Below are 15,268 nucleotides of genomic sequence, written 5' to 3' on the forward strand. Positions count from 1 at the left end.
CCACACAGCCCTGCTCCCATCTCCCCTTGGGCATGCTTACCAGCACTGGCTTTTAACCAGATTTAACCCAGATTCTCAGGCTCTCACACATCTTGATATGTAGCTTGGCCAATCCCGAGATGTCGGACACTGAGGAAGTTTTAGAATCTTTGAAAATAACACCTCATTACTGTTGAAACAAGGTGGCCTGCCCACTTCATATGTATGAGGCAAGAGTGACATGCAATAGCAGCTGTCTGGTTTAGTGCACTCCCCGCACAGAGGAAAGTGTCCGGAGCAAGCCTTCCGTCACATCCCACTGCCACAGCAACTTTGGTTTGGCTCAGAACCTGAACTGACACTAGTATAAACCTTATGTCCTTCTTGGGGAAAACATCTTCTTAACAAGTGTACTGCTCAGCTATGATTCTTACAAGCCACTGACACTGTGCCATGAACTATGTATCAAGCTACTGAGAAGAAGGCCAGCAAAGGCCACGGGCTTCTCACCTACAGCATAAGTAACCTTCTTCTGTGAAGGCCTTCTTGTGATTGAAAGTGAAGAAACAGTTTTAACAACATGCAAATCAGCTACTGAAGACTGAGCCAATTACTGCATTTGACCTCAGTGTTGCTTCTGGAACCTTCTCGTGCCTTCTGCAGCCTCTAAAGAGTTGACTTTAGCCCTCTCTGCCAAAGCTGTTTTCTGACCTTGGTAAGACATCTCAAATGGTTGACAGTCAAGTTCAACAATGAAACTGCCAGAAATTTATTCATAGTCTCTCCCTGCCTCTCCCTTCTTCTCTCCTAGGTGCCCCCACACAGCACTCAGCAGACCTAAGATCTACTGCCATCTGGCAATGGCACACAAGAGGAAGAGGAACCAGCACTGGAAAGTGCACACACTGTACCAGCTGTGCTTGCATCCAGTAAACACACCAGCGCACCAGGCAGTCTCTCGTCTTCAACAGAGACTATGAGGGGCTGGGGAGATGGCTCAATCAGGAAAGTATTTGCTCTGCAAATATGAAGAACTGGATTTCAATCCCCAGCCACTTGCAAACCCAGTGTTGGGGGTCAGTGACAAGACGATCCCCAGAGCTTGTCTAGCCATACTGGTGAGCTCCAGGTTCAGAGAGAGACCTTGTCTCAGAAAACAAGGTGGTCTGTCACTGCCCAGCTCATATCCTCAGGTCTTCTCCATGGCTTCCTATTATCAGGTCGAGTCTTGGAAAGACAGATCTAATCCCTAGAAATCTCACTTGATTATGACAGTGGAAGCTACTTCTATTGTGCCTAAGCACTAAGACTTTTTGTGGTGGTTTGAATAAAAATGGCCCCATAGACTCATGTGTTTGAATGCTTAGCCCACAGGGAGTGGCTCTATTAGGAGGTGTGGCCTTGTTGGAGGAAGTGTGTCAATGTGGAAATGGGATTTGAAGTGTTCTTACGTGCTCAAGCTATGCCCAGTGTGGCACACAAGTTTCCTGCTGCCTGTGAATCAAGATGTAGAACTCTCAGCTCCTTTCCAGACCATGTCTGCCTGCATGGCACCCTGCTTCATGCCATGACAATAATGGACTAACCCTCTGAAACTATAAGCCAGTCCCAATGAAATGTTTTCTTTTGTAAGAGTTGCCATGGTCATGGTGCCTCTTCACAGCAATGAAGCCGAAATTAACATGTTTCTCTCAACAATCATAAGAACCTGACAAATATCTAGCAGTAAAATCAGAAGTTTAGCCTCAGAATTCTTTAGGTGAAAAGTCCCTTCAACAGAACACTCTTAGGACTAGACACTTTAGTTACAAATGCCATCAAGATACCAGGGACTAACTCAAAACCTGCCTCTCCTTATGATTATTCAAAGGGCAGGGATAAAGGAATTCAGAAACACAGGATCTAACACAGCCAAGTTCTTCAACTAGGTCCACATCCACAATCCTAGTCGCACTCATGGTCTATGGTGTAATGGCAACTCTAGCTATGTGGCATTTTAGAAAAGGAAATGCAGACACAGAAAGAACAGGGGACAAGGTTTAATGGAAGGGTGAAACCCGCACGGAGGCACCATTACAGAGTTTAGGAGAAGACTGAACTGTTCTGTAATCTTGATTATGCTGTCAAGACTGATGGAACTATGTCCTTAGAGGTGTGAATGGCAATGAGATTCCATACTTCACATAAAAAAAAGTGATGCTGTTGCCAAACCTCAGAACCATATGTTAAAGGGGTGGTAGGTTTCACTGTATCACTATATCAATTATATATTTCACTATATCAATTATACATTTTCCTTATTAGAATAAATGCAAAACAGGTATATTTTAAGTCCTAAATTTTGAGCATCATAACAAATATATCAATATGAATTTATTTTATGTTTCATTTGACTTTTATTATGACTTGTCATTGATAGCAAACACCTCCTTAGGGTAAAGTCTCAGATCAGTGCTTCTCCAAGTTTGATGTGGCATGATTCTCCAGTTTGATACAAGGCAAGTTCTGATTCAGGAGTGTCGATACCAGATGGCCTGAATTTGTCACGAGCTTCTAGTTGATACTGATGCTGTTATAAGGTCTGCGACACTAATGAGACACTAGATGCAGAAAGCTGAGTCTGTGAGAACTATCTATTCAGGTGGAATGGGCCTGTCTTCTCGTCTTAGCCTGTGTGAGTCAAAGGAGCCATGTGTTGGTGACAGTGTACCACCCTCCCTAGAGATGATCACTGACCAGCTGTCAATCCACAGAGTTTACTTTCCCACATCCAAAAATATCCTAGACCCAGGCATGGGGTGAAACTAACTTATGGTGATAAAAAGGGTCTTCTCAACAAACATTCAGAAACTGGCCCCTATTACAGAGGTTTTAGGAGACTTCTGAAACCACAGGGGATCCCACCCACCCACCTATCTAACCATCTATGGATGCAATATCTTTGGATGTACTTGTTCAGCAGAATGGCATCCATACTGATTTCTTGTTATTCTTCCAACATTCCAATGTTTTTGCGGGTATCAGTTAACAAATGTGGAAATCTAAGTACTGTCTATCCCCAAGACAGAACACTCATTTTTGGAGTGGTCTTTCCTACATGAGTAAAAAGTGGTCATAGCAGGAAGTGAGGTGTTGAAGGATAAAAAAGTGATTGGGTTATATAGTCAATGACTTCCTGATTTTACATATATGCATATATATATATGTGTGTGTGTGTGTATATATACATATATGTATGTAAAATATGTAATATATATAAACAAAACTATCATTGATACTTTAAAAAACTAAAGTAATAAAGCTCTATGTGCCTTTACAAATGGCTTCTTTTACCAAGAGGCTTTCCAATAGGAAACAAATGCACATGTATCAGGAGTTCATTATAAGCTGTCAACAGTTATTGTTTGTGAAATGCCGTAAACCCTGGGAGTGGAGGAAGGCAGGGTGAATAACATCCTGAGAGTGTGTGCTGTTGATAGGGCACGGCCATGCCAAGGACCCTATCCTCACTCAGATCGGCGGGTGAATGGCAAAGCTTTATTCTCAGCGTGAGGATCATGAAGTAGCAAAGCCTTCCTCGGAGATCCAGGATGGGTATTTATAGTGTGTCTAGAAAATGTCCGTTATAGCTTTCAACCCCAGGACATCTGTGGCCTGAAGACTGCTCCCTCCTGCAACTGCGTCTACCTACATTAACTAAACCCATCTTCTTGATCCAGCTGTATACCATAAGATGTTTTTAAAATCTGAGTGTAATACCCATGCCTTCTTGTTCAGCTGTATGCAATAATCTTCCTCTCTGTTCAAATCTATACAATAAACATGCTGGGCAGCTAAGGTGCTGTGGTTTCTCCATCAGAAAGCACGGACAGCCAGAGCCTATCATTTCTGTGTGTCTGTGTATCTGCATCTGTATGTCTGTGTGTCTGTGTGTCTGTGTGTCTGTGTATCTGCATCTGTATGTCTGTGTGTCTGTGTATCTGCATCTGTATGTCTGTGTGTCTGCATCTGTGTGTCTGTGTGTCTGCATCTGTATGTCAATGTGTCTGTGTTTTCTTCATTCTCTTGATGCTCCAGCCAGGTCCATCCCTGGAGCTGAGCTGAACATGGCAATAAATGATGTTTAATGCATTTTCATCTTTTTTCAAGGCACCTTAAAAACAAGCCTATGGAGAAATAAATGGTCCTTTGCAGGGGAGAAATCGGAGACACAAAGATGTTGTAGAACTTTTCCAAGGACATAGGCTAGTCACTGGTGTTATAGTTTGACTTCTGCTGTTGTGATTCAACACTCTGACCTAAAGGAAGGGCTTATTTGGCTTAAACATCTAGGTCATAGTCCATCACCGAGAATGTCAGGACAGGAACTCAAGTATGAACTTGAAATAGAAACCATGGACAATGCTGCTTGCTGCTTTGCTCCCACACTCTGTTCATGTTTAGCTAACTTTCTTAGATACTCCAGGACCACCTGCTCTGGGAATGGTGCCGCCCATAGTGGGATGGGCACTTCTACATCAAATAACAATCAAAGCAATGCCCTGCAGGCTAATCTGGTCCAGCAATCCGCACCTGGGACTCAAATAGACACAAAACTAACGAGGACAAGAGGTGAGCAGGATTAGAAATCCAATCCACAAGTCCCCTCACCTTCCCTGGACTACTGTGCTAGTGTGAACTCTGTGTGGAACAATGAATAAGCTGACTCATTCAGCCCCAGGATCTCACTGCTGAGAGAATTTGAAGGTTGACAGTGCTGCCCTCTGTGTTCTGCTCCTCAGCTTCCTCAGAGAACTTGGCACTCTCACAATAGGAGATGATGACATTACCACAGGCCTTTAGAGGGACCGATGACCAAGCAGGATACATGCTGTCTAAATGTGAGCCTAGATCTTGCCTAGGACAGTGGCAGAGAAAGTCAGCCGAGTTTTGAACATCTAGAATTGGAGGTGTTTAATGGGCATGGAAGAGAAAATGTTGAGGACCATGTTAGTTTGTATAAATTTACTGAAAATGTTAATGAATAAAATTATAATAAATAAATAGAAGTTATAATAAGTCTTTAATCTAACACAGAAAAACTGATGAAATGCAGAAAAAAAAAAACCAAAATTGGCCATGAGTAGATGACTGAAGTTGATGAGTTTTGGTGAAGGGATTATTTATACTGGATTTTTTTTATATATAGTCTTCAATTTTCCAGAATTAAAAAGCTTACATTTCACATAGGCACACAGAATTGAGTACATAAGATGCCACCAAAAGATCTAGTCTGGATCAAATAATAAGGAAAGACAAGACAAATGAGGGACATCTTACAAAACTGTCTTATATTTTCAAAATAGCAGGATCATGAGGACAAAGAATGACTGAAGGACAGCTCCATCATAAATGTCAGTCATGACAGCTGACTGCCATGTGCAATCCTGGCCTGGTTCCAGATCAACAGAAACCATGATCTCAGAAGACAATAGCTCAGTGGATAAAAGTACTCGCTGTGCAGCCTGGTGGCCTGAGTTTGACACCCCCCAGAACCAGGAATAAAGCTGGATGTGGTGGCACATCTATAACCGCAGCACCCCTATAGAGAGATAGGAAACAGAGGTGAGAAAATCATCTGGAAGCTAGCAGGCCAGCTTGCCTTGAGTACAAAACTTTGCAGAAACAAGAAGCTCCTACCTCAACAATGCGAAACAAAGGGATTGAATTCTGTAAGTTGTACTCTGACCTCCACAGACAAAATGTGGCACCTGCAGACCCGTGCTCACATGTGCACACACACAGACATATAAACCCACACACACTATGCATGTATGTATGCATGTATGTATGTATGTATGTATGTATGTATTTCTCCACTTGTATGCATATATACACATACAGACATATAAACACACACACATACTACATATATGTGTGTATGTATGTATGTATGTATATGTATATATTTCTTCACAGACAGCCTGCTTCCTTCTTTTTTTTTTTAAAAGAACATGTGTCAATCTCTAGTGCATGCCTTCCAAACCCTTCTGCACATTAAGTTCCATCCTGAGTCACCCAAGGGTTCAGCTGCAGAAATAATGCTACCATTGTGTAGACCAGGAAGTCGACTCTTAAAAATATAACCTCCTAGAGCCAGTATGGTGGTCCATGTCTATAATCTCATCAATAAGGAGATGGAAGCAGGGGGATAGTAAGTTTCAGGCCAAGCTGGGATATAAAGTGAGACCTTGTCTCAGCAACAACAACAACAACAACAACAACAACAACAACAACAACAACAACAAAGGCAAAGAAACACACTCAGCAAAGTTCTTGGAAAACTACATATTCTAGTAAAACCAAGAACTGGATTGCAAATTGGCTGATGGCTTCACCTCTCCAAATCCCACTCCTCAGTCAAAGCCAGGGCACGTTTCCACCTTTCTCAGCAGCCTCCACACTTTCCTTGCTGACCATGTTTAGTACCTGATCTTGGCCATTGAGGGATGGCTCTTATACATTGCCTTGTGTCACATGACACCCTCCCCCTTCCCCCATGTTGCCATCCAGCCTTGCAAGTCAGGCACTTTATAAACACTATCTTCTCTCTGGGGAAAGGTGACATTCCTTGTTCTTTTCTGGGTTCTCATCGTTGGCACCTGCACAATGAGCATGCACAGTGATGTGGGGGACAGCAGGGCTCCCCTTCTCTTACTGGGTCCTGAGTCTGAGAATCTGGACAAAAAGCATTCACAGAAGGTGCACAGCTCTGCAGCCTCAACTCTGTCTCTGTTTGTCTTTTCTTTCTCTTCCTTCCTTCCTTTCCTTCTTCCTTCTTTCCTTCCTTCCTTCCTTTCTTTCCTTCCTTCTTTCTTTCTCTTTCTTTTTTCTAGAATGGCATAGGGCCTTTTGACATGGATTACAGAAAGACCATAGGTTTTTTTTTGTTTGTTTTGCTTTTTTTTTTATGCCCCAAAAGATCAGCCCCATTCAAGTGGGAGAAAACTGAACTGCATTGGTTCACATTAAAAAGCCTCAATCTGCTGGTCATATTTAGTCAAGAAGTAAAGAAGACAAGGTCCCAGCACAGAGAAGGAAACGTGTGTACAAAGTCCCACCTTTAAGCAAGAAGCTCTCATCCTTGGAGTTACTCCAGTTGTGTGGTAACAGCCACTAGGCAAGAATTGCCTCTCTCCATCTACAGACAAATTACTGTCCAGAAAAGGACACACATGCAGACTAGTCGACTGATTATATCTGCCTAGACAGAGTAATCAGTCCTTAATAATCCTGCATCACCAAGGTCTGTCAGATGATTCTGGGCCAGAAGGCTGAAGATTTGATGCTCCAACGTTCGGTAGTATAGGGGCTTTTCAGGTGTTCAGAGGTCTCTATAAATTGGCTAAGTTTTAGAAGCTATGCTTTGTGCTTCCCACAATTATAGTTAACTCAGTCATTCTGGATTTCTGACAGGGTTGAAAACTTATAGCTATTTACCGTAAGAGAAAAGATTTGAGTGGATGGTCGTCAGCTGACATTCATCCTAAAGCCAGGTTCAGAACTAAATGTTTTAGTTAGGATAGATGACAGAGATGCTGGTTAGTCAACAAAATGATGGACTGGGTATTAGGACTATCTTGCACCTCACTGGTACAAATTGGCATAATTATGCTCTAATTGTATTTTGAGAGAAAAGTTTCATTTTAACAGGAAGGGTGATGTGTAGGAGGAGTACTGAGAGGAAGAAAAGGAGTAAGAAGAGGAGGAGAAGAAGGATAGGAGAAGCTAGGTGATGAAAGAGAGAAAGAGGGGGGAGACAGGGAGGCAGATATTCATGTATCTCCACCAGTCAAAGATAGTTGTTATATCTAGGTTGGTCAGTGGGTTACACCTCTGATTGAACAATTCCAAACTTATAACGTTTATGATTAACATTATTTTAAAAAAATGTATAAATTCAAAAAGGAAAAGGGGGCATGGGATAGGGGTTTTCTAAGGGGGGGAGAATGGGGAAAGGGGATGGCATCTGAAGTGTAAATAAAATATCTAATAAAAAAAAAAAGGAAAAAAAAAAAAAAAGCAAGAAGCACTCTGCAGTTGGTACATGCTGGGAAGGGAAATCAGTTTTCCCCAGTGGAGGGTCACTGAGCGTGTGAACCACATCCCAGGGCAGGCCCCATGCCCAGGAGTAGCTGACCACCACAAAACAGACTGTTTGTGTGTGTGGGGGGGTGTATTTTTGTTCATTTTGACTTATTTTTATGCTTCCTGGGAGAGAGAGAGAGAGAGACAGAGACAGAGAGAGAACACTTGAAGTTGGGTGGGGGGGATAAGTAGGTGTGGAGGATCTGGAAAGAAATAGGGAGAGAAAAGAATGTAAGCAAAATACACTGTAAACAAAGAAAGAAAAAGTAAAGAAGAAAACAACCTACCGGCAATAAAATAACCAGAATGTACTTTGGTCAGTTCAGTTTGGCAAAGCCTCTTTGATGTCAATTATTTAAAGCATTTTATCTTGTTCTGGGTAATGGGGTGCTGTGCACATTGCAAAAGTAATGAAGTCTTAAATAGAAACCAAAAAACCTCACAGCCACACTAATGTTCAGGAGCAAAATAAGTCAGCTACTGTCCTTTCTTTAAAGATCATCAACTGAGAGATTATTAATCTTTCTCTTAACATCTTCATCAGGAGAGATAGAGATAGGAAGAGATGTAAAAATGATACCCAAGCCCCCCACTTCCAGCTCCTGGGACTCACTTGTTGTCATGGTAACTGTTACCCTGTGAGCATCCTGACATAGGCAGAACTCACAATGAGCATCTAAGCATGCTCACAGCATTCTTTTTGGTAATTGATGTATTTTTTTAAAAGGATGGCCTGGATGATACATATCTTGCAAGGGTAATTGATAAGCAATCTAATTGGGACACGATTTTTCCTTACCTTCTCTAACTACTCATTCAGGTGACGGGGAAACGTCTGAATTGGAGCATCCATAGTACGGGCCAGCAAAATACAGTCCACAAGCCAAATCTACATCCTCCCATGTTTGTGCACCCTGTGAGTTAGGAATTGTCCTTATAATTTAGTGGTTTCAAAAAATAAATTCATGGGTAGAGCTCTTGTCTTAATATGCTCAGACCCTGGATTCAATCATCAGCACCATAAAAAGAAAAAAAAAATAAAACAAAGAAAGAAGGATCTCTGAGAGGCCTGAAAGTTATACAAAATTAACATATCTGCCTCAAAATGATGTTGTTTAGAGTTATGGCCATGTATAATTATTAACACACTACCCATGGTTCCTTTTGTGTTATAACATCAGATTGGGTAATTGTAACAGCAACTGTAGGCTTACAAAGCCTAAAAACATTTCCTAACATATTCCATGGCCTCTGACCCACAGACATGGATGTATGGGAGCAGCTAGACCAGGGGGTGAAGCATTTCTTCTTTGCCACAGACTCTGTCCCAGGTGCTGAGGATGGAGACCCAGGCCTTTCCTGGTCAGCATCCTTGGCCCCATTTAGTACTGCAAATAGTTTTGCTGTGGAGGCCATGGAAATACCATCTGTTTGAGTGTTGTGTTCTCCCAAAATACACAGTGAAAATTAACTCCAATGCCACCATTTGAAGAACTGGAGCCATTTGGGAGCTTATCAGGTTATAGAAATTCAACTGTCACAATGAAGTGTATCAAGTTGATAAAATGGTTGGAGGGAACTGGCTAGGACCCGCCCCCTCCCCATCTGTCCCTTCTGCCACGTGAGTACACTGCACTTGAGGTGCCCTCTGGGAAGTAGGAGCTGACCCCTCACCAGACACTAAACATGCTAGTGTCTCAGATTTCCACCCCTCATAATAAATTGATATGTTTACAAACTACCCAGTTTCAGGTACTCTTCTACAGAAACATAAAAAGTCTAAGATAGAATTTGTTTCCTCGAAGTGTCATGTAGCAAATACCCAAACATGGGGATGTGGCTTTGAGACGGGACAACAGATACAGAAAGGCTAGACTGTAAAGTGCTATTCTGATGAAGAATAAGAAGAAGAGGGCTGGAGAGAGCCTCAGACTGCTCAGAGCTTGTCTAAGTGGTCATGAACAAGAAAAATACTGAGTGAGAGATGGATGGAGAGAGATGCTCTGATGCCAACCCAGAAGGAAGCTTTCCTAGGAACTGGAAGAAAAGTTGTCCTCACCACAAAGTGGTGAAACACTTGGCTGAATCCTGTCCACATTGAAGCTCATTAGAAGAAAGAAATTTTTCTGATGATGAACAAGCATATTTAGAAGAAGAAAACTCTAGACAAAGTGCACAGACTGAGGCGTGCTTCCTCATGACTGCTTGTAGGAAAGTGTAAGAAGAGAAAGTGAAGTTTAAAATGACATTTCTCAGTGTGATTGTGTAAACTCCACAGAAGCATGTTTGGGAGTGAATACCAATTGTATAGTCAAACAAGTGTTTGGTAAGGTTTGTTTGAATACAACAAAGCTGAATGTTACTCACCACAACAATGGAAGAATGATCCCCGAGGCAGGCACCATAGTGCTCCTCCAAGGTATGTCCCCACCACAGAGTACAGGGCCTTGAGGGGATAGCAGTTTCATAGGAGAAGGCCCAGATCTCATGCAACTTCAGGCTTACTGCCTAGTACTAACTCAAGTTTCTGATTCATGTATTTGGGCACAATGTTTCTTGGCTGTAGCTTAGACCACTGCTCTGGTAGGAACACACTGTAACCTCTGACAGGGTCTGTGCAATGTTAACTCTTCAGGTACACAAAGTATAAGATCTATGAAGAGGAGACATAGCTACCTAGATTCAGTATGTACTGGAGAGCCTAGAAGTCCAGACAGAGAATTATCTTAGGCGCAGGACCACTACAGACGGCTCCTGATAAAGCAGCATCTAGTAGAACTGTGGGACTAAGGGCACTCCTGTAGAGTTACCAGCATGGGAAAGATGGAGATGAGACCCCAGCTTCTGAGAGCAGCATGGGGCCTGCCAACCTGCTGTGTCTTAAAGATGGGATATGGAGCTCCAGATTATTCTTAAACCTCAAGATTTACTTTTATGGGACTGGGGAAACAGTTCAGTTAGTGAGTATAGATTATGAGGACCTTAAAACCCAGCACGTCGGAGGTGGAGACAGGGAGATTCTGGGACTCATTGTCTAAGCAGCGTCACCCAACCAGTGAGCTGCAGGCCAGTGAGATCCCTACCTCAACAAATATAGTTGATGGGGCACTTAGTTATAACACCTAAGGGAACTAAGACAAGATCACATGATCGATCAAATGGTTGGCTGGTGCTCTAGCACCGTGTTGGAGGCAGGCGGCATGCTACTTACTCCTTCATGCGCTTCATCTTGGTCCTAGCCACTGCACTGTTGAAAACCGTTGGTCTAGGAGACATATCTTCCACTGCATTGGTAATGGTCTTTGTGTCTGAAAAAAAAAAAAATCAATGCATATCCCTTATTGACTCCATCAGCATTTCTATACCCCAAGGTGACGCTCAAGGACAATCAGAGAAGAAAAGCTAATCCGCCCTTGCCACAGGTAACGCTACAATAATTAGAGATGAGTTCAGTTGTCACATGCACATTAACAAGATTTATTCCAAATGGCATGAGTTTTTTATGGTTTTGAGATGCACGATTTCAACAATGAAACCTCTCTCAGAAAAGACTGTTTAAAACCAGTCTTGGTAGTTTAAAGATGAGTTTTTACATTAGAAAACTGTATTGCTCTACACAGCCAAAATTCTGGGGAGCTTTGGGCCAGTTTCTCTTAACAGGTGTGATATCCGTTTAACTAACAGGGATGTCTGCTGACTGAGAAGAGCGCCTCTCCCAGCATCTCGGCCCCACACTTGGCCGTTAGCTCTTTGTAAAGAAAAGCTGAGTGCTGATGGGTGCATCCAGCAGTATGGAGGAGAAGGTCAGAGCTGGTGCAAAGGTGACGAGCTCTTGAGGAAAGGTGAGCTAGCATGGAGTCTGCTGGGACACTTCTTCCTCAGAGACCCCAGAGGCCCTTACAAAACACTTTAGAATTGGGAGGCCCTGGGACAGTATGACTTCCCATTAAGAAACTGAACCCAGGAACTGGAGAGATGGCTTAGTGATGAAGACCACTAGCTGCTCTTAGACTATACCTGACTCCCAGCATTCACATGGCGACTCACAACTGTGTGTAACTCCAGTTCCAGGGAATCAAACACCCTCTTTTGGCTTCCATGGGCACACAAGCATAAAAGTGGTGTACACACATCTGTGCAGGCAAAATGCCTAGACACATACAAATAAAGAAAAGAAAGAAAGGAAGGAAGGAAGGAAGGAAGGAAGGAAGGAAGGAAGGAAGGAAGGAAGGAAGGAAGGACAAAAGAAAGGAATAAAAGTTTAGAAGCTGAACCAGGGTCACTGGTGAGAGTTCTGTGCTTCCACAGAGTGGAGCTCCACAGTCAGCCCCACTGCTTTCCCTTCATGAAGCTGGGAGGAAATTCTGTTTCCTCGGGAAGATCTCCATGATGCTGCTCACCCGTTGGTAAAGCTCTGTGTGCACATACTCAGTTACCAGTTACATCCATGTAAAGACCCAGGCTGTGAAATTCCTGCTCTTTCCTCAGAGAATCAGGAAAATATGACTGATTCGGGGACCACTCAATGAAGCAAGGACCAATTGCTGCTTTATATAGTAGCAAAACTATTTTCCTTCATATTTTAAAATGTAAAAAAAAAATTCAATGCAGATTCTAGTTTCTTTCCATATATATCCTTCTTTTGGGTAGACCCCAAGGGCATGGGTTCTGCTCTGAACTTCTTGATTTTATAGATTTTTGCTGAGATGACATTTATTTTGCATAACTTTATGAGGCCCTGCTCCTTCCTCAGGGTAGACCCCTGGATATGGGATTATTGGATCTTTAGGCATGAACTTTTGAAGGGGGCACATCCGAATTAGTGAACTAACCTATCTGTCCTCTTGGTACCTGACTGTGTGGCTTCATGTTATAAACACAAGTGATGCCAACTGATGGTTGCCCATCTCTTCTTCCTATGCCCAGAAGCTTCCTGTCAGCTCTCATCTTCCCACTAGCCCTGGATAGGACTGACACTTGTTCCTAGGCAAAGCTTGGAATAAGAAAGACGAAGGCTTGCGGGTGGGGTTCACTTCACAAATGTGTATGTCTTGCCTGAATCTGAAAAGTCACCAAACGTCTCACCAGTATGTTCCAGGTGAAATTAAAAACTCAGTTCTGCCAAGACTGAGAGGTAAGCTGCTTCCCCTCTCTGGGGAGGGCTGGCAAGTCCTGAAGGCTTATGTAGCTAAAGGTCAAAGCAATTTCCAGGAGTGCCATGGGTTATTTAAGCTGACCACTCTCAGCACTGCTGGGAAAGATGTCAGTCCTCAAGTCCAGAAGTAGAAAAGGGGGAAATGACTTCAGGCTGCAGGGCTGGCAAAGCTTGGTGCTCAGTAAATCCTTCTCCATGCTTCTCACTGGGCAGCCTTTTCAGCCTCTCCATCCCTCTCTCTGAGGGGAACAGTGCCGGCTTTATGTCAAATAGAAAGATGACACATTTAACAATAATGGCAGAAATAATCTCGCTATCTTCTAAGTGGTCGCTGAGTCCCAAATGCTAAGTGGGTGTGCCTTGCCCAGTGCTCCTGCTTAGAATACAAGTTTATATGGAATAGGTCTGGAAGGGGTCGGGGATTCACATTTCCATTAAGTGTCTATTGGTCACGAGAGTGCGGTGAATAGCAAGATTTTCAGACCAACCTGTATGGCATAGGACCAAGGTGACTAGCAATGCAAGACTCACTCAGAAAGCAAGCTAGATCAGAGAGTTCTTCCTTCTCCAGCACTCTTTGGGCTGATCGTGGTACCTGACTTATTTTTCTTATTAAATTTTACTCTTTTTAACTAAATTGTTAATGCCCCCTTTCCTCTGGAATTAGTAACATTCAGAGAGGTCTAGTCCCTAACTCTGCCCTACCCACACACAAGCCCTCTGAAGATAGTGACAGTGACCACAGGGCTGGGTTCAGGGCATGGGTGGTGGCAGACCTATCTTCCTAAAAAAGTGAACTGAGGGGAGATGGCACATAAGCAAGACTTTTAAGACTCTGGCATGTGTCATGGCCCCATCATTTCTTACACACAAAACACACATCCAAAGAAAAAAATGTCATTAAAACTGAATGTATGGCTCACACTTAAACCTGGGATTCTATGTAGCTGCATGACACACACACACACACACACACACACACACACACACACACACACGACCCCTAATGTGAAGACCTACACAAGTGTCAGATGCAGTTGCAACATCAAGAACCCCTTAGGATAGCTCTAACCTGTGTCTCCTCCCAAGGGTCTCTCAGGTGTGCAGGAATCACACCTCGTTCTTCCTTCAGACTAGCCTTGGTTTTGCCTCCTTCATTTTCCTAAAGTACAAGGTTTGTATATAATGCATAAGATGCTGTAAGGCGTGGGGGATTCGGAAGAGCATACTGAAGATCATGGCAAAACCATCCACACACAGGGACTGCAGCTGCTGTTCTACATCCACTCACTGGCTACTTTGCCCCAGGCGACCTCCCGGATCGATCTGATCCTCAGCTTCCTAATTTCATACTGAAGTGACTTCACTAGCTGAGCACCTTCACTCAAGTCTGTGGACAGGTGTAAGACTTATGTACCAGACATACAGAGTTTATTACGGAAGAGACTATCCAGTGCTAGGACAGATAATGAGCTGTAGCTGGAACCAGGTGCATAGGGACAAATGGCCGGAGCTAACAAGTGTCCTGAGCATTACCTGATTGTAGGCAAAAGCACTGCAATCAGTCTCCTTGCTTTCCTGTGAAATACAAAATGTTAAGGCTTATAACGCCTGACACACCCCATAGAGATGTTTTGACAATGAGTTGCAAACACAAAGATAGGGCGAGGCCTGAGTCTGCAGAAGTTGTGCTCATGAAGCAAAGCTTGGCTCCTAACAAGATTATTAGGATCCCTCCCACCCTGGAAGGGCTCTCCCTACGGGGCTATCGGCTATCGGCTATCTTCCCTGTAGAGGTGGCATCTTGATGGTGCTGACAGTTTACCAGAAGAAAGATCTCCCTTCTTTCTTCTGAAATTTTCCTTTACTCATTTGGGATGTAGGTCCCAAAACAGGAGCCTATGCTTGGAGGTCCCCTCCCCCACTAAACTTCAGGCCATGTGGGCAGCAAAGAGCTGATGCAGGCACTGCAGGCATGGGTATTTTGGCGGAGATCTCAGGGACAGT

The 15,268-nt window shown here is 43.3% G+C and overlaps 1 protein-coding gene across 7 annotated transcripts in view; it reads right to left on the reverse strand.

Annotated features, from left to right (window-relative positions):
- The window catches only part of Nek11 (NIMA related kinase 11), a 221,282-nt gene that overhangs the window by 31,438 nt on the left and 174,576 nt on the right, over positions 1 to 15,268 (reverse strand). For all 7 annotated transcript variants that reach the window (XM_076917996.1, XM_076917994.1, XM_076917995.1 and 4 more), the window contains one exon: positions 11,318 to 11,414. In XM_076917996.1, coding sequence (XP_076774111.1) covers positions 11,318 to 11,414 — 97 coding nt within the window. The remainder of the gene's footprint in view (positions 1 to 11,317; positions 11,415 to 15,268) is intronic.

Source organism: Arvicanthis niloticus, chromosome 21, assembly GCF_011762505.2.
Source record: "Arvicanthis niloticus isolate mArvNil1 chromosome 21, mArvNil1.pat.X, whole genome shotgun sequence".
Lineage (NCBI taxonomy): Eukaryota > Metazoa > Chordata > Mammalia > Rodentia > Muridae > Arvicanthis > Arvicanthis niloticus.